The 18,950-nt window shown below is 35.9% G+C and overlaps 1 protein-coding gene across 7 annotated transcripts in view; it reads right to left on the reverse strand.

Moving 5' to 3' along the window:
* RELCH (RAB11 binding and LisH domain, coiled-coil and HEAT repeat containing) overlaps nt 1-18,950 on the reverse strand; it is an 87,443-nt gene that overhangs the window by 46,531 nt on the left and 21,962 nt on the right. For 5 of the 7 annotated variants that reach the window (XR_012659087.1, XM_075084206.1, XM_075084204.1 and 2 more), the window contains exons 3-10: nt 16,463-16,534; nt 16,299-16,354; nt 16,075-16,188; nt 14,014-14,217; nt 13,831-13,922; nt 12,565-12,873; nt 8,065-8,140; nt 7,550-7,645 (exon numbers count right to left, since the gene is read on the reverse strand). Coding sequence is in view for 4 of the 7 variants with exons in the window: in XM_075084206.1 (XP_074940307.1) it covers nt 7,550-7,645; nt 8,065-8,140; nt 12,565-12,873; nt 13,831-13,922; nt 14,014-14,217; nt 16,075-16,188; nt 16,299-16,354; nt 16,463-16,534 (1,019 nt within the window). In the remaining 3 variants the exon portion in view is untranslated. Of the gene's footprint in view, nt 1-667; nt 799-7,549; nt 7,646-8,064; nt 8,141-12,564; nt 12,874-13,830; nt 13,923-14,013; nt 14,218-16,074; nt 16,189-16,298; nt 16,355-16,462; nt 16,535-18,950 lie in introns of those variants that run through there. The other 2 variants (XM_075084208.1, XM_075084209.1) reach the window with 2 other exon arrangements.

Below are 18,950 nucleotides of genomic sequence, written 5' to 3' on the forward strand. Positions count from 1 at the left end.
CTCATGGAAGCATCTTCTCTCCTGCACACAGTTTTAGTTAAAAAAGATATGAAAAACTATTATAAAAATATTAAAAAATCCTGCCACTCTACCACTACTTAGACATTAAGCTAAGATCTTTTAAAGAGGAAATCAGATTGCAACTTGTAGACACAAAACATAACTACTAATTTCACCATAAAGAATATAGGTCATGGAAGAACCTTTAAATCAAAATGCCCTGTGTTACTTTGCTGAGATCTTACTTTCTGAATTCTACCAACTGCTCTTGCAATTATTCTTAAGTACTCCTTATAAAGAATTTTTTAAAAAAGAATTTACCCAATGAAACAGGACTTGCATATTTTTAATGATCTGAGGTTTTTGTTTTATCTTTTGAAACCATCACGCTGACTTCACTTTCCTAGTACATTTGAGTGCCTACTCAAAAATCTCAACTGCTCACTCAGATCAACGGCTAGATTTCAACATAGTGCCATGAGATTTTTTTTTAAAAGCTTATTTTCAAATTTAAGGAAGTTTACAAAGCTGTCTTTTTCCAGCTGAGTCTGTACAAAAGGAAAACACCTCCGAATATTCACCTAGATAATACTACCTTGTGTGTGAAAGGCTAATGAGTAACCTAACACCATTAACATGGGGGGCAGATACAAGGCTGGTTCTTTACCTTGCAGAAAGCTGGTTATTATAGCTGATGGAATTAGCTGTATTTTCTTGTCCATTGGTCACATTCTTTCATGCATACTATGGGAGAAGAGAGAGTTCTCTGCATCGCTGCATCAGTGCTTCTACAGTTCCTTCTATTAAGGGGAGTGGAGAAACAGTGATAAGTCTTGAACAGTGTTTTATGTGCTCCCTATATTCTTAATGGACAGGAAGGTAAAACTGGAGGCAAAAGGGACTTTCTGGGGGACAAGAAGAACAAAACTGCTCTCATAGATGGACAAAACAGGCCAAGTGAAGTCTCCCAAAGACTTAAAAGGGGACAGATTCTTCAAGATATTCAGGATGATTAAGAACAAAAAACAACCTAGGAGCAGGTTCAAGCTCACTACTTCCTGTTGCTAAGAGCCATGCCTTAGATGTAGCCTTGTTTAATAAATCTCAGATTTTTCATTCTTAAAACAGCAGAGAAGTGCTGTAGAAAGTGGTAGTTTTCCAACCAGACACAATAACATTAGCATTTGGCCATTTAAATTCAAAAGGAAAGTTTATAACCTTGTTATGGAGACTGTATATGTTATTAATAATCAAGGAGAGGACTTCCAGTGCTATTTGAAACACACTGCCTTCCTTGGGAAGGAATACCAGTGGTGCTGACAGTCATAAAGCAAGAACAAAAACTATCAAAAAAACCAACCAACAAAACCAAACCAAAACACAAAAAAACAACAAAAAAACCTCCCCCCACATCCCAAAAAAAACCCCACACCGCCAATAACCCTCCCTCTATTTAATTTGGGATCATTCCTAAACGTCCTGTTCATCCCCATGTCCCTCTTCTCCCTTTTGCCTCTAACCTAGGAAAACTGATTGACATTGGCGTTAGTCAAGAATACCAGGAGGCCTGACTTCCAGAACTGCGATACTGTTTTCCTATTAGATGCCAAGCAGGCTGCCATTATAACATTGTCACCGCTTGCAACTTGATGAAATAAAACGTCATGCGTCAGAGGTCTCACCTCCACTACTGAGAAGGCAAGTTCATATCTGAGGCAGCTGATACCTGTGAACTACCCAGATGTAGAACAGAGGAGAAAAGTTCTTTTGCTTCTACTGTGAGAGAAGCTACATAAAGGTCAATGACAGACAAGGCTAGGATGCTGGCCTAACGCACTGCACAGAAGTGAAACGGCCCATCTTCTCTGTTCTACTTCTGTGTAACTGTCCGTGTAGGTGTCTCCAAATTAAAACTCATGGTTTTTCCACCATAGTACCTTTGGACAACTTCTCCCTCTCTTAAAACAACGTGTTCCATTATCTTTGAACAGGATTCACTATTTAAGCTAATTCAAGTTCTCAAAAAAGGCAACATTTACACGGGCATATGGAGCAGCTCTTCATTACGGTCAAAAGAAGGTGGCTTTTTAATGGTAACTGGTAACACATCAACTATATGCAAAATGGTTCCTCCTACATATTAAAAGTATAAAACAAAAATATTACAGTTTGGGCTTTTAAATGCATCCTATAGCAAGCATTTGTCTGTTTTGCTGACAATTTCCTTACAAGGTAGCAAGGAATTGTCTATGTGTATTGTTGCCTTCACTGTAATATTTTTTGTTTAACATTCTGACAAATGTCTTCTACATCTTAGTTTCTCTCACTAATTAGTGCCTTTTTATTGGAGTGTTCATTAGCAAAATAATTATCTCTGATTAAATTTAATTACTGTTAAGTGTCAAGACTGGTTACTTCAGTGGGTTAGGATAGTAATCTTGGTTATTTCAAATATTAATGTAATAATGTTGCAAACAGATGAGACAAAATGTATAAAACAGGATGACTTTATGATTGATTTTGTAAATGTGTCCCTTTTTAATCTTCTCTAATAGTCAATGCTTGTATGGTAAACCAATGCTATGTTAAAATTCTTCTGTAACAGCCTCTGGCAACTGAAATAGCAGGTACTAACAACCTACTGATAGAGAGTCTCTTGCGCAAGAATGTATTTGAAATTCAGAATTAATCTTTTTTGTTTTAAAACAAAAAATTAATCATAGGATTAACAGGTGACTCTGGACTTTGTGATTCTCATCCTATTAACATTGAAATTACAACTCTAATTACATTTCATGGGTGAGAATATTATTCCAGGATCCAAATTAAGTCTCTCATAGATCCCAAAGGGATGTTTTTACATAAGAATCAATGCAGATATGGGTATGAAAGAAACCTTTGTACTATTTTGTTTATATCTACTGTTTATTTGGAAATCGGCATATAAAACTACTGTGACAGAACTAGCAATAATTGGCAATTCATAGACATTAAATTCAACTCCTTGCATCCATGAATTATGTTACGTTTAAAGACAGTGTTGGCTGAAGATGAAAAGGATACCATATGAGATTGAGCTATTTCATTCTCAACTGTATCCTGGGCTGCACTGAAAGCAGCGTGGGCAGCAGGTTGGGGGAGGTGATTCTGCCCATCTACTCCACTCTCGTGAAACCCCACCTGCAGTGCTGCGTCCAGCTCTGGAGCCCTCAGCACAAGACAGACACAGACCTGTTGGAGTGGCTTCACAGGAGGGCCACAAAAATGATGTGAGGGCTGGAGCACCTCTCCTATGAGGACAGGCTGAGAGAGTTGGGGTTTTTCAGCTTGGAAAAGAGAAGGCTGTGGGGAGACCTTATTGTGGCATTTCAGTACTTAAAGGGGGACTATAGGAAGGATGGGGGCAACCTCTTTAGCAAGGCCTGTTGTGACAGGTCAAGGGGTGATGGTTTTAAACTAAAGAAGGGTAGATTTAGACTGGATATAAGGAAAAAATTTTTACACTGAGGGTGGTGCAGCAATGGAACAGGTTGCCCAGAGAGGTGGTAGATGCCCCATTCCTAGAAACATTCAAGGTCTGGCTGGACAGGGCTCTGAGCAACCTGATCTAGTTGAGGCTGTCCCTGCTCACTGCAGGGAGGTTGGACTAGATGACCTTTAAAGGTCCCTCCCAACCCAAACCATTCTATGATTCTAGGGAAACTACATTAGCCCCTCATATCCAGAGAACAGAACTAAAGGACTGAAATTTAAAAATGGTTATGTGTCTCTCCCATGAGTTTGTGGGGCAAGCCCACACCCAAAGAAACGAAACTCACCAGGCCAAAACCAATACCTCACAACCAGAAGAGAACCAGCCAACAGGCTGTGGTCAACACTATCCCTGTTTTTTAGAAACACAATCTGTAGAAACCTACTGCAATCTAAGTTTTACAGAGTAACAGAAAGTATTGTAATTGTTCATTTAAATTTTCCTGTTTTCCCCTATTCAGTGAAACAGAAACAGTCATTTAGACGATACTGATGGCTGACAATTTTCATGCCCGGGAACTCAAACTTATGTATCTTTATTCATATCCAACCAGAATGAGATCTGTTTGACACAGCCACTGGAAAAAGCCACTTAAATATACTGCCAAGCTCTGACACAGCACACACTCATATTTTTAACAAAGCCAGTATTTTACGACTTTTAAAGCATAAGACTGAGATGAAAATCTGTAAAAAGATATTCAGCTCTACCATGGTTTAAGAAAATGCCAGAGAATCAAAATGCCTCAGTGGTGACTATGTGTGGTCACACATATTGACATGAACAACATGACATCTACATCATTACTTTCTCCTAGTAGAGTTGAGAATGGCACCCATTCAGAGTTTGGAGATTCAGTATTATCTTTGCTTCAACTTTACAAAGAAATAGAAGCAGAACTATTCCTAACATATTGAAGGCTATATAAATTTCTCAGTATAAAAAATTAGTGGTGCGCATTTAGTAAACCGTTATTATCATGGCTTTACTAAGTTTGCGTAACACAAGTGAAAGTTACAGATACTAACCCTGGAATAATAGGCAAGATGAAAGGTATAAATAATTAAGGAAAAGTGTTTCTTGATTAAGGACAAGAGGAACAAGATACTGATATTAAGCCAAAAAGTTTACTCTGGCCCAAACTCCACTAAAGGACTACATACCGCAGAATGTGGAAGTTGTACATACAAAGTTACTTCTGTTACCTGACAAAAAATTATTGATTATTACATCTTATAAAAGGTGACAAATTAGTATTGCACTGATTAGTTATCACAAAAATTTTAAAAACTTGCTCTTCTCTAACTACAGTTTAGCCAAAAGAATCTTTTTGTGTTACACCTCTTCACAAATACAAGGTGGCTGAGTTTTTTAATCTGTGTTTTAGTTTTAAGTGGTAAAAACACAACTGAGGAAGCAGATTCCACTGCAGATGAGATTTCATAAACTCAGGTTACTCACCTGCAAGAAGCATTATCACAGACTGCATACCCTGCTGAAGGAGGTTTTTTTGAAGAATACGTTTTTAGCATTTTGTTAGTGTTCATTCTGATTACTATTTGGCTTGCAGCACCTCCTTTAGTTGTAGGTGCATTCATATACAAATCTAAACATTGACATATTTGTTTTCAAGCAGTTAGAATAAACTAGGCACTTGGGATAAAAACAAAATTAAATTTATATGTTGATACATGGAATTTTAATGACTATGAATTGTTTTCAGGCTATTATCTACATTATGGATTTTACCCAGTTGAGCTGCTCTTTTAGAAACAACTAGAATTATCTCCTTGACCACCCTACTCAATACTGTATTTTTCCTTCTTTCTTATCTTCCACCAGAACATAAACTACAAACACTGAAAAACAATTTAGGCTGCACCAATACACAAAAATAACAAATAATTTCAGAAATGCAGGAAAAATTCTGACACTAACTGGTTGCTCAGATGTCAACTGTAGTATTTACCGGACCACTTATTACCAAGTAAGGCAGGCTGCTACTGACCTTAAGAGGATTAAAAGCATCCGTGAAATGGCTTCTGAATCTCTGGTATAGGACAATACCTACTGAGAGGTATTGTCACCCTCCACAAACCCAGCTTCTCCAAAATGAAAATGTATAGCGTAACATTTTCAGCTTAAGATTTCACAACCAATTTTAACGTGATGGATACTTAAAGAACAAAAATAGCAATTTTAGGGAGTCATCATAAAATTATGTTTAATTCTCATGTCTAACACACTGACAGTGTAAGATCTTAAATACTACCACTGTAACTTTTCAGAGCAGACTGGTGACCACTTTGCATTATAATCTGAACCTGTTACATATCTTTCTGAAATCAGTGATCTTTTGGTATATTTTTTACACCACTTCTCTGTAAAATTGTGCTAAGACTCTCTCATGATAAGGCTATTTTTGGGCAAGACCTGAAGTTGTAGCTTTTTGGAGAAAGCCTAGTTCTTAGGTTAGCTTTTCTTAATGCTGATATTAATAAATACTAACAGATGGTCTACCCAAGTTTTCCTTCAAATTCCATGACTACATCTGAAAGAACATTACAATAGTTATAGCAATGGGTCAAAACAGAGAAAAGCTATTTTTAAAGCAAATTTCAATTCTTGGAACATTAAGCATCTCATGCAATCCAGTTACACAATTCTCTCTTGCATGTTTTTCAAATTGAAAGCGATGATTAATTTAAGGCAAAAATACATGTAATCAAATGTAACTTCAACTGTAAAACAAAGTAAGTAGGAAATAGCCTATAGGGTCACAAAAACATTAAATGCATTATACAGATTATGCTACAAGCTGTGAAAAGAAGCCAAAATACTGCATCCTGCCAAGCAGAGGGAAGGAAAGGAAAAAATAACAAGTCAGAAATTAAGCACTGATCCAGGAACATTCACAGAAGTATTCTGAAAGACTATTAACAGCACCATTTCCAGAGCACCCAGTTAACACCCCCACCCTTTCAGGAAAGAAAAACCCAAACCCTTTTATAAAGTTTGAGACTTACAGAATGCGATGCATCTCAAACTCACCATGTCAACTACTGGTAATTACTCATATATCGTAAGATTTTAGATTATAGGATCAGTACAAATTTCTTGAGGATTTTTAAAGCCTTAAAATGAATTTACGCAAAATGCACTACTAAGTCTACCATACTGTAGGTCCCCTCAACTAGGACTAAAACTTACTCAATAAACTATGCTACTTCAAACCCTTTATTTTGGTGTCAGCTATAAGGCTGTTGAATTTGAGATATTTTCTTATTTTTCTTATTTTTATTTTTCACACATTTGATAATGTGCAATATTTACAACAAACCAATACAAAACCAGTCTTTTTTCCATCTTCAGTAAGTCTTCCTTTCCTACACTACAGCGTATGAATGATTATGCAAAACACTATCTTCATTTACATTCCAAATAAACATTACATTTTCATAGTTTTATTTAGCTTCATTTTAATTTTAAGGAAAACATATAAGCAAGATTGCTAACTTTCTTACAAAGGGGTGTTTTTGATGAACCTTGACTGATACATGAAGCTTCTAGAAAAAGACAGTAAAACAATTTTTTTGTTGAAATACATAGTGCTGCAAAAGAACCTGAATATTAATCCTTATTAAATTTGGTTTATTTTACCTGTCAGTTTTAATGCGTGAACTTATAACCTCTGGTCTTTCTAACACACATTAACCATGGTTTTCTCTAACAAAAAACATTTTTGCTACCACAAACAGATGGACCTACAGTAACAGTTAGTCTTGCTGAATGCTACTGGGTGCCTTAAGCAAAGGAAGACATATTAGGATACCATGCAGGTTTACTGAACTCACCTGACAGAGGTGTAAAACCATTTTCTATGAGCAGAGATGCATGCACAAAAGTAAGAACATGATTGCAAGTAACAAACTTTCATGAAAGTAGACACATCTTCAAAATGCAGAAAAAAAAAAACCATCCTGGTAAAAATAAAAGTAAAATGTCAGGGTTCCTCACCTCTCGCTTTGCAAGCAGCACGTTAGGAACAATATGAGGCAGGCAGCGTCCCAACATTAACATGACACTTTTTTCACTGTCTGCAATCCGAGATACCTACAAAACCAAGTTGTTTGGTTTGGTGTTGTTTTTTAATTTTTTTTTTTTTTAAATGAAGCACAGGAACAGAAAAACATCCTTTGAAAGGAATAGTAAGAACTGCAGCAGGCTGATCACTTATCAGAATCTATTTAATTTATTAACATTAAGCTGTAAGTTTTTGATCTGGCAGTAACTTCAAAAGCATGAATCTATTTGTAGAGACTCAAAACTCCTCAGTAATTACATATCTATCACTAGGTTTCACATTTAAGCTAAAATCTGAAAGCTTATTCTTATTTCTTCAGTTTCATGCACAAGAATTTATCTCTCCATATATGTTAATAAATCTTGTTTCAAAGCAATTATTGCTTGTTTAACAATTGCTGCCATGCAGAATAAAGGATCTTCTAGTTTATGTTAACTGGGAAATATACCTCTGATCCCAAACGGCTGTCTGCTGACATCCGACAGAAAGACAGTAGTGCTTGATGGAAAGCTGGTGACAATTTCCTGAAATACCATCAAAAAGGGAAGGGGGAGAAAAAGCATAGGTCAGAAAGGTGACTGAACAAGTCCCTTCACTCTGGTTTAGCCAGCTATGTAAAATGACATTCAGAAAGCACATTTAAAGTGAAGCACACTGCAGAAGTTTTTATTTTAAATATCTTTGACTTTCAGGGTGTTTAGTTTTCAGCAAGAAAAGCGTGGGTGTCCTAATTAAGAAGTTACTTTTAGTTCTGAAAAAATGTAACATCTTTCAAACTGCTGCACAGACAAAAATAGGACTAAAGCATGAAGAAAAGGAAGCTTTAGCAATGCAAGAGGAAGCACACAATTATGCAAACAGGGGGTGGGGTGGGGGGAGAAGGAGGTACAGAAATCACAAGGACCAGTATTTTTGCTTAATGCTCTGATTCTGCACATTGCATAAAAATATTTGAGTAGTCAGTCACTTAGAAGCTTCAGGATTAAATAGAGATTGCTCAACTGCCACTTCGGGATCTAACCACTGGATTCAAATGTATAGCGGGAACCTCAAAACTAACCTTAAATTGCTGCCTAATCCCTAATGTGTATCTACAGAAGCACTGCCTCATGGCCACGCACAACGCCAGCCAACAAAGCCAAGCTACTCAAAGCCTTAAGCGTACACATAAAACCCTGGTTAAGAGTCTCAAAAAACAACCTTGTCCAAGGATGATAATTTAGCAGAAGTGTTCTCAGAAAACAAATTACTGGACTGACCATTACATAAAACAGGCAAGCATCAGCAGCATCCTATTTTTCCCAGTAATGACAACTCCCTCTCCCTTATCCGAGGCCTGTATTTAGATGTAATCTAACACCACCTCATCCAACATGCTTAAAGAGGAAAATGAACATTGTCTTCCAAAACATGCACAGAAAGCATCTCACCCCTATATCATCATCTGCTGTTTGAATCCTCTGACACTATGAGTTTAGAGGAGGGAATTCCTATTTCTTATGTGGAAACCAGTATTACCTTTAAACTCTTAAAAATGCTATTTTGTGCGTCTGAACACACAAAATACTACACACATACAATTATGTGTATGGACATGCATATTTTTATCTAATACAGTGAAACATCACACTACTTATTGCAAATACATCATCATTAACCCTTTTCTAACCAAAAAAGTCCATTAGAAATCTAAGTTCCTACTTATAATTGTTTAAAACAACTGAGGATACAGATAAATATACCAGAGTAGTTTTCCTCTTCTATTTACAAAATATGATAAATAAGAAGGTATGTTTATTACTTAAAATCAAGTTTCTTTCCTGATAGTATAGGCTTTTAAAACACTTAAATTTTAATGAAGTAAGTTTGGTTTAATTCCAATCAGCTTGGTTTTGTGCAAGGGCTACTTTAAAAAAGTTATTAAATGACTCCGACAGTAGTAAGTTGTAAAGGACCTCTGTTTAACAATATGTTAGTCCTCATTCTGTAAAGGTATTATTGAAAGACAGACTTACAGGTTCTACTCAAGGCTTTAAAGGTTTATTTATACTGGGGGAGCAGGATCAAGCATTGCAAAGCAGCAGCTTGACATTGAGAGCAGCAAGGCCTTGGCCAGCCCTTTGCCTGGGCTGTCCTTCCCCTTGGCATCCATCCTGCAGGATGTCAGATCCTTCCCCACTTGAAGCCCTAATTAAAATACTACATAAGGGCAAGTTCTATCCTCGTTTTGCAGAGACTGAAAACTAAGTATGACAATATGTCACTGAATTTCCCTGTGGGTTAATTAACAGCAAGCTCTGGCCATCATGGATCCCATTATGATTGCTGGCTGTATTTAGGGTCAAGAAAGCTTCTCCTTGAAGTCTAATAAAATCCTTGATGGCCATGCTGGACAGAAATGATGACAGAACCAGGCCTCTTGCACATAAGTCAGTGAAAAGTCTTTTCAAGGGCCAACAGATGCCAGTAGTGAAGATGTTCAAATATAAGAAAGTATGATGAATAGAAAAACCAAGTGCTGATATTCTATTCCATGTAACACTGTGTGAGAAGAGTCAATCTACTGAAAAAGTCAGGAATGACGGCTATATACAGAAAACACATTGTATTTGGTGCAAACTACCAAACATCTAAAATGAATTGAATAAATACATGTGCTGCAATCTATTCAAACTGCTGCTAGAGCTTTCTACTGCAATCTGTTAGACAAGGCATTTTTCCAATGATGGCCATGTCCTCATTTGCAGCCATGAACGCACAGCTGCTCTGAGTACAGTCACACAAAGCAGGCTCACTTGCTCTTCTATCCTCTTTTCCCATCTGGGCAAGATTTATGCCAAGAATCCACTCCTGAGCTGTAGTAGTAATAATCCTGCCTTTTAGGCAAGAGTCTTAGTTTTTAATACCTCTTAGTACATTCTGAATAAATTGTAGTAATTGTCTTGTACAAATAACCACCCCTGGACTGAAATGAATAAATATCTAGTGTGCTGGATATCTAGTGTGCTTCTCCCACAGATCTCAAAATACTTGAAATATAACATAATTCTTAATGAAAAAAGTTTACTGTGTTATTACAAACCAAGTGCATAATCGGGGAAGAAAATTTAGTGATACAGATCTAATAAGACACTGTATTGAATATGGTTTCCTTTGACCCTTCACTGACATGTTAAGCCCAACACTCAGTATGAAAATAGCCACATATTACACATGCATTACTTATTTCTGCAGTGAACTGTGTTTGAGGGGACTTCTGAAGTTAACTCAATGGGGATTCAAGGCTTTATTCAGGTACTTTTCAAATAAATCTATGTGCAGTTATATTTAAAAGAGCCGTGAGCTGCAAAACAAATTCTGTTGAGACTACTGTCGTAAATCCCACTGGAGATACTCATAGTTCCTTCCTCACTCAGTGATCTCGTCCTATTTTGATAACCATCCTCACTATCCCCAAACCATCAAGCTAATATTCACGCACTTAATCATAGAATCATAGAACGGTTTGGGTTGGAAGGGACCTTAAAGATCATCTAGTTCCAACCCCCCTGCCATGGGCAGAATTGCCTCCCAGCACTCCCAATTACTCTGGAAAAAAAAAACCCTACTTGCAATGAGCCACAAATGAAAGTAGGTAGACAAATTCATAGCAATCAATGTACACGGCTTTAAGTTTTGATTATTACATAGTCTAGATATTTAGCTAGGATATGAAAGAAAAATGGAATCACTGCAAATTTTCCAGAAAAATCTAAGCTGTGTTTTCCTTTCCTGTTAAACACTAGTATATTCAACTAGAAGAAATTTGTAGTAAGACTCTAAGGAACTCGATGCAGAAATCTTTCCTCCTGTTCAATTCTAAAGTTAAGATATCACGGAAAAAGTGCCCCTGCTGCCACGACTCGGTGCAAGAAGTTCAGGAAATCCAGAGAAAACAGGATACTTAGGGTTTGCAAGAAAAGTTAATTACTAACAGGGCAGCAACTCTTTTAATTCTTCTTCTTCTCCCCCACAGCTTGTATTGATTTTCCATCTGCACAGAACATCACACACAGATTTCTACTTCGTATTTTCAGATGGAATTCTAGAAACACGTTACTGTATAAATACCAGCAAAAGAAAGCTAAGGGAACTGACAAAATACAAAGCAGAATGGCTACCTGCTCCCATACAAGACCATAAGGTGAGCTACTTTTTCACAATGTTAATTTTGTAAGTTGTACATACCCTCATTAAGTTTGTGGTTGGTGTTTCTCTTAATGGTTACACAGTGGTTTATCTATTACTTAATGAACATGTTACTTCCCCTCTTCATTACAATCCTTAAAAAGACTATGTAGACTGGAGAGGCTTTCTCAAGAAAAATCAAGACACACAAACTCAGTCTCCACGTAATAACACAACATGAATACCCTATTTTAATTAAAAGAATCATAGTTACCCATGAAGACTTGCACAAATTAAAAACTCAAAAACTACAATGTCATCAGATACCCTTTTTGTTTATAAAAAAGTGTTTATACACATCTACATAGGAAAAGTAAAAAAGTTTCCCAACCACTCATCAAGCAGAACAGAAGAGATTACATTATTAAATTAAAATTTAAAAGAGAACGGAAATATCCTGTTTTCCCATTCAACACTCAGATTTTAGCTTTTTTTGGTTGTTGTTGCAAGGAACAGCACTGGTTTTAGAAACAAGTAGGAGGTAAAAAGAAACCCGTAACCTTAATACTAAAAATCTGGATTTGTCAAATATACTCCTTCCTAAATAGATTAGGAATAATATGAAAATATCAGCACCGTACCCTAAAGGTATGTTAAGTCTTTTATTTGCATTCAAAACACAAATGATCTATGAATTCTGCAGACTTTTACTGTTAGAAAAGTATCTATCCACTTCACAAGAATTTAATTAAAGCATTCCAGTGTAAAACTTAGTACTAACCTATTAGGTTTATCGAAGTGGACTCCAGCTTTAGCTGGCGGAGGACAAGAAGACAGTTTCTCTGTTTCTTTACAGGGCACAGAATTTAGCATGTCATCTTTAGCTGTCCTTGAATCCACTTCAGCTGATAACGAAAGGCTTGTGTCCTCAGGGTTTCCATGTTTATTGTCATTCTCAGAGCTCTTGATGTCCAAGTACCGTCCATTGCCCTCTGAGACTGTGACAGGCACTTGTTTTGAAGAAGGATGGGGAGCTACACCATAAACCGTTGACACAGAGAAGTTTTCATTCTTGAGAAAATCTATTTCACTAAAAAATGAAATGAAAGCAAAGAAGGAAATATTTTTGTAGCGTTCATGAGAAGGTTGTTGGAATCACAAGACTGAAGCACGGAAATAAGGACAATGTACTGGGAAGATCCCTCCTCAACCCCAGTAGGTTCAAAAATTCCTTTAATAGAAATAACTTATCAGACAAGCTGTTCAAATGAGCACTGGTTTAACAGAGTTCTTTAGTCAGTAATCAGTAGTAGGAAAAATGTTGCACTCAAGAGCAAGTGAATCAATGAAATAAGTAGTAACAATAGTGTCATGAACTTCTGGCTGAAATCTGAGCACTGGATACAAATTGTCATGAGACAGAACTCTATCGGGGATGAAAAACTTAAAATACTATAGGGATTAATTAATATATACTAATATCCCACCTGGCTTTGAAATGGTAACTATGCAAGCCAATAAAGCCACTTAAAAATCATGCACTTGCCCAGATGTTTTACTGGTGCGCCTCTTTAAGAGGCACGATATCTTACAGCATCATATGTTTTGATCAAACCATTTCTACTAGTCTTGCTCTGTCGAAAGAAAAACTGTGTTGAAATAAGTTATTAAACCAACCAACTTTCTAACAGTGTTTGCAAGCTGTACACACCACAGTACTAAGGAGTGAAATAAAGCTCACTGAAGAGAAAACCTACACAAAACACATTAGAACTGATTCTGTTTTCAAAGTAGTAAATAAAAGAAGTTGCACTGAAGGAACAATACTGATTACAAAATTAAATGGTGTAGGCAATAAAGGGAAATAGTTTAAAGTCTCTTCCTTTTTCTAAAGCAAATACCACGTATTAAAAAGGAAGGACCGTCCTACTCTGAAGAACTAGTAATTTTGTAAGTGTTAGTTGTATGTTTTCATATATGTGCTAGAAAAACATTGAGAAGTTATTCCAACATTTATCAGCAGTCAAGCAGGTTGATAAGTACATACCTCTCAAGTCTTTGGATTTGTTCCATCAAAGACCATTTCTCACTGTTTAACACACTAATTTGATCTTCTAATTTTTGCACTATTAAACATTGCTAAATACAAGACAGAAACAAAAGAGTTTAGTACAATAAAGTTTAGTAGTACTGTAAAGAGCTGAAACACTACTTCTGTACAATCTCTTACTTCTATTGACTGTGGTGTTGTTTCAAATACAGGGATGCTCCCAAGTATAGGAGTAGCAGCCTCTAACTCATCATCTTCTACACCAACTGATACATCCACCACATCTCGCGCAGTAACATGATGGTTTCCAAAGTCACGATAGAGTTGTAACAGGTCAGGAGGTTTTGGAATGTTCAATCCTACATCATCCCAAAGTTCAAAATCCTTCAAAGGAATAAAAGAAACTAAAGCATACAATATACTTCCCTTTTTTTGTTCGTTTCTCTTCCTCATTTGACTGCAGGTCATAAAACAGCAAAATAATCTCATCAAGACTGCATTGTAGTAAAGGGGATGAAAGCCCAAATCACAGACCAAGAAACAAAAGTAGAGAACAGACCCATTTCATGACCCAAATCAGTTCCACCCTAAAGGCAGCTCTAGACAATGTACTAAAGAGAGGACCTTCTAAAAAACACATATCACAATAATTTTTTTTCTAGGAAGTGAACACTTCTCAGAATCGAATATAACACCGATCAGATTCTAGCAGAAGCCAGAGCAGTTTATAGAAGGCTTTCTACTGATTGGGGTGTTGCTTTGTTCCCATCTCATTCGCAACTACAGGTGTAATTTTCCAGAAGCAGACAGTCAAATAGCTCTGTCAATGACTGAGAGACAGAGTGCGTATTATCAGTGAAATTTGGACATAACTGTATTGTGTAAGAGGTGTAAACAATACTAGGGTCCCCTGCCTCAAACCATGACTATATGCCCTTCCTTTTCTCATTGACATGTAACCATCCTATTATTACAAGATTATTCCATATCTGCCTACAAAAATAAGGATCTGCCTACAAAAATAAGGATCTGCCTTATCTCCTTAATGCCATTAAATTTCAATTTTAAATTTTTTTTAAACTTTTCCTACTGTTCACAATTTTCATTATATTTTTCCATAATGTGGTTACATACACCTATTCAATGAAACATTTGCTGAAAGAATGATGTGAATAGTCTAGAAAAAAAAGTGCATTCTACATGCTAATTGTAGTATGTTTGTATTTACTTTTTAGAATTAAGTTTGCTGGGCTTTTTTTTTTGCTAACTGTCTCACAAGATAAAACATTTTCAGTTGAGAACACAAAGGTAGTGATAAATTATTCATCTTTTCTCTTTTTGGGACTACGTCCTCACAAGCATTTGTATGAAACCTAGCACTGTTAAATGCAAAATCTTAAGTGGATGATCCACAACTTCTATTTAACAACTTATTTTCTTTACAGATTAGAATGTGAACTGTAGGAAAAATATAGGAGGACTAGTTACAGATAGAACCAGTTGAAATTCAATATTCAATTCTTCTAGCAATATTGCAGTTTTTTGCTGAATATATATTGGGTGTTGAGGTTACTGGGTGGTCTGTTCACTCAGTAACAGTCAGAATGCAATTAGAACCTTCTGAACATTTGAGAAATTTTTCCCCATGAAATGCAAGCCAATAGACATAAAACTGGTCATCTTAAAAAAAAAAAATGCATCAAGGCACAACTATGTTTGGAAATATCTAAGATAACACCTTATTACTGACAGTTTCTTCAAGACTATTCAATGCCATGGTATGATTAAGTATACTTATACACATATGCCCAGGAGATGTCAAACACCGAATATATTGTATAATGTGCACAAAATCAACTGAGTATGATTTAAGGAAAACATTACGTTCAAATTTTACTACACCTAGATCCTTGAGTTTAACTGTCCATCAGAATCCAGGAAAGAGTATAAGTACCTGTAACTCACAGTATTTTTCTTCTTGTTTTGCTTCCTTTAAAGAATGCAAGCATTCTGTCTCCTTTCTACAAATTTTGGGAGAATATTTCTCAAAGTGCTGTGTTTTCAAACCATGCTTTATACATGAAATGCTACCTAACATATTTAACTCTTAGAATATTCATATGTATGAAGTGAACTACATGCACAGGAAACATCATTTAAGTTCACTTGAGTTTATGGCAAGATCAGAATATGGAAAGCAGAAGTGTAAAAAAAAAAAAACAACCCACAAGAAAACTTTACCTGATCATGATTTTCATCTGAAAATGTTATTGATGTAAGCTTGTAACTATTCTTCAATAAAAATTCATTAACTAGGAAGTTTAGAGCTCTTTTCTCAAGAGGTCTGATCGGCTCCTGGAAAAAAGAAAACGATATACTACATCTTTGGTTCATCTTCCTTCCAGCTATGGAAGCGTATCTGTCTTAAAGTCCATGCAAAGCTCAAGTTATCACCAGTCACCTACCTGAATTTCAGGACTTGATTTATAATTTTTTCGTTCCTGCAAAGGAACTTCATTTTCTGGGGAAGAAAAAAAAGTAACTAAATTTTACTCTTTCACACAGCATGAGCTCAGCTACTTCTACATTGTTCAAAGTAGAGACTTAAGAAAAGGTTTATGTACACCACCTGCAGCCTGAGTCAGGTTGGCTCGGAGCGCCTGTATGGTCTCCTTGGCTTTCCGTAGTTCAAACTCCAGGACTGGACAGGGATTTGGATTAAACACACACAGGCATCCAACCAAGGCAAGGGAAACAAAAATAAAATATAAAAAGCAAGGATGGGTGTGAAAAAAAATATACAGTTTGTATTAAACAGAAAGCATGCAATCTTTATGGAATTCATGAACACATGCAGCAGAGTTGGCCTCAAAAGCAAACTGGTGAACATTTTCCATAGTTTCATTGGCCTTAAGTTGCTAAACCAAAATTTCAAGCTGTCTGACAAGGACTCGCTGTAGGGTTTTGGGTTATTTTTCTTGCTTTTGACTTTGCATATTACTGGGAAACGCTTGTTATTTCTTCCCCACTCTTACAATCAGCTGATACTGTCAAATGTTTTTATTTCTTGCAGCAAGGGGAGTATGTGGCTAATCAGAGGACAGATCCAAATGAAACAAATACATGCTGGCAGCAGAGAAAGCTGTCTCCATGTAGCAAAGCTTAAACCGTAAAGTGAATATACTGTCCCACTGAGACTACAGATTGCTTTTGAAAATGAAATTACACACTGAAATTTTTGTAGTTTAAATGGCAGAGCATGAAACATACTTTATTTTACTACTAAGAATAATCTCTTTTTAAATCTCCATTTAAAAATAGTGCCATTTTTAGGAGTACCTTAGAGTTGATTAAGATTTTGAATTTAGTTGTATACATTTAAGAGATACACAAGACCAAAAAAGGCAAAATATGCAGCTCTCCTATAGAACTTACAGAGAAGCTTGTAACAAAAAATGGTTTTGCTTCATTATTCTTAAAAGTCTCCAGTTATTCTATACTATACAACACTTTAGATCATTTAAAGTCAGCTTTAGAGATTCAGAAATACATAATTCTAGCTGCCATTATTAACACCCACCCCCGTCACTGTTACATGTTTCTCATGTTCCAATGTTTCCTCCAAAAAAGGGCCAGTAGTGCTTTGGTTGCACTGGAATTTCAGGTGTTTTGATGTTGAGGTCATACTGTGGCTTCAAATTTCAAAACACTGTACCTTTGCAAAACATATAGTGAACATTATTTTTATAGCCATTTACAGTTAGAGTATCTAAGGGAACCTATTTAAGGAATTACCAGATAATTACATGCATTTCATTATTTCTCAGATTAATCTAATCACACTTAAATATACAGTTACCAGAAAGATAGATTCTTGTACTTAACTAGAAGATATGAGCACAGAACAGCTACCATACTGAACTGTTAAGCTATTCTAAATAGATTATCTAATGCTTACTTTATTCCCATGCAAAACTAAAAATGTTGTAACTGCTTTTAGTAAGAAAATAATAATGAGATTTTTGATCACTGCCTGGAAAAAATTTAACATGGCATTTTGAAATATTTACACAGAGGACAATGCATGGCAGAAACACTGCACTGGCTCTTGCTTGTAAGAAATGCACTGAAGACTACAAATAAAACTGCTTCCTCTTTTGAACATCTGTTACTAATAATCTTTTTATAATTAGCACACATGGAAAAAAGATTCACTCAGTTTGCATTTATCCATAAAAACTGAAGGAATAACTACAGTACACCACATTTGCTACATGAAAGTAACTTGTTTGATGCACAGAATTTTACTGCAGCGATACAAAAGCGCAACTGAGGATACGATGAATAAAATATGTAAAAAACTCTCTAGTATTCAGCAATGCTGATCTGCAAATACTTCTGTGCAACAAAGTTAGAAAATGCTCTTGTAGTAAAGTATCTAATAATTTTAGCACTTCCTTGCATTTGAGTTACTAATTCACAGTTACGATTCTAAGTTGTAAACTACTAATTTGTTAGCTTTTGAAAATTGTAAAGAATTCAAATTAAGTTCTTCTGATGGAAATGACTATGTGTTAACATTTTATGCTTGTATAATATTTTCAAAGACCAGAACAGTTGCAGATCAGGAGTGCCCTGCACTAGAATGATATAAATAATAAAAAAAGTTAGAAAAACAACACAAACAAAAAATCAGGAATCCCATTAAGGAAAACAGGAATAAGACATGTCTGAAGGCATAGAAAGCCAAAAAACTCATGTCAGACAAACCCATGTCAGACGGCAAGAATTAATTTTTAGTGAACTGTCATGATACTGAAAATTCTCAGAAGCTGTTAGGACTTTACCCATTCAACCTTAAAAGTAGATTACTCTGCTGCATGTTTCTCTGTACACAGTGGAAGATTCTGGACATAGTATATTTCAGAAGTTGTCACTTCGCAGCACATCACATAATTCTACTACAACACAGAATTGCTACAGTTGTATCTCATTTCTTAGTCTTACTAATGCCACCATTGTAATTGCCATCATACAAACCTTGATGCACCTAGGTCAGTCACAAATTTAGCTTTTATTTGAAGAGGTTTGTTTGTAGTTTTTTGATATAAGTGTAA

Source organism: Phalacrocorax aristotelis, chromosome 2, assembly GCF_949628215.1.
Source record: "Phalacrocorax aristotelis chromosome 2, bGulAri2.1, whole genome shotgun sequence".
In the NCBI taxonomy this organism is placed as follows: Eukaryota; Metazoa; Chordata; class Aves; order Suliformes; family Phalacrocoracidae; genus Phalacrocorax; species Phalacrocorax aristotelis.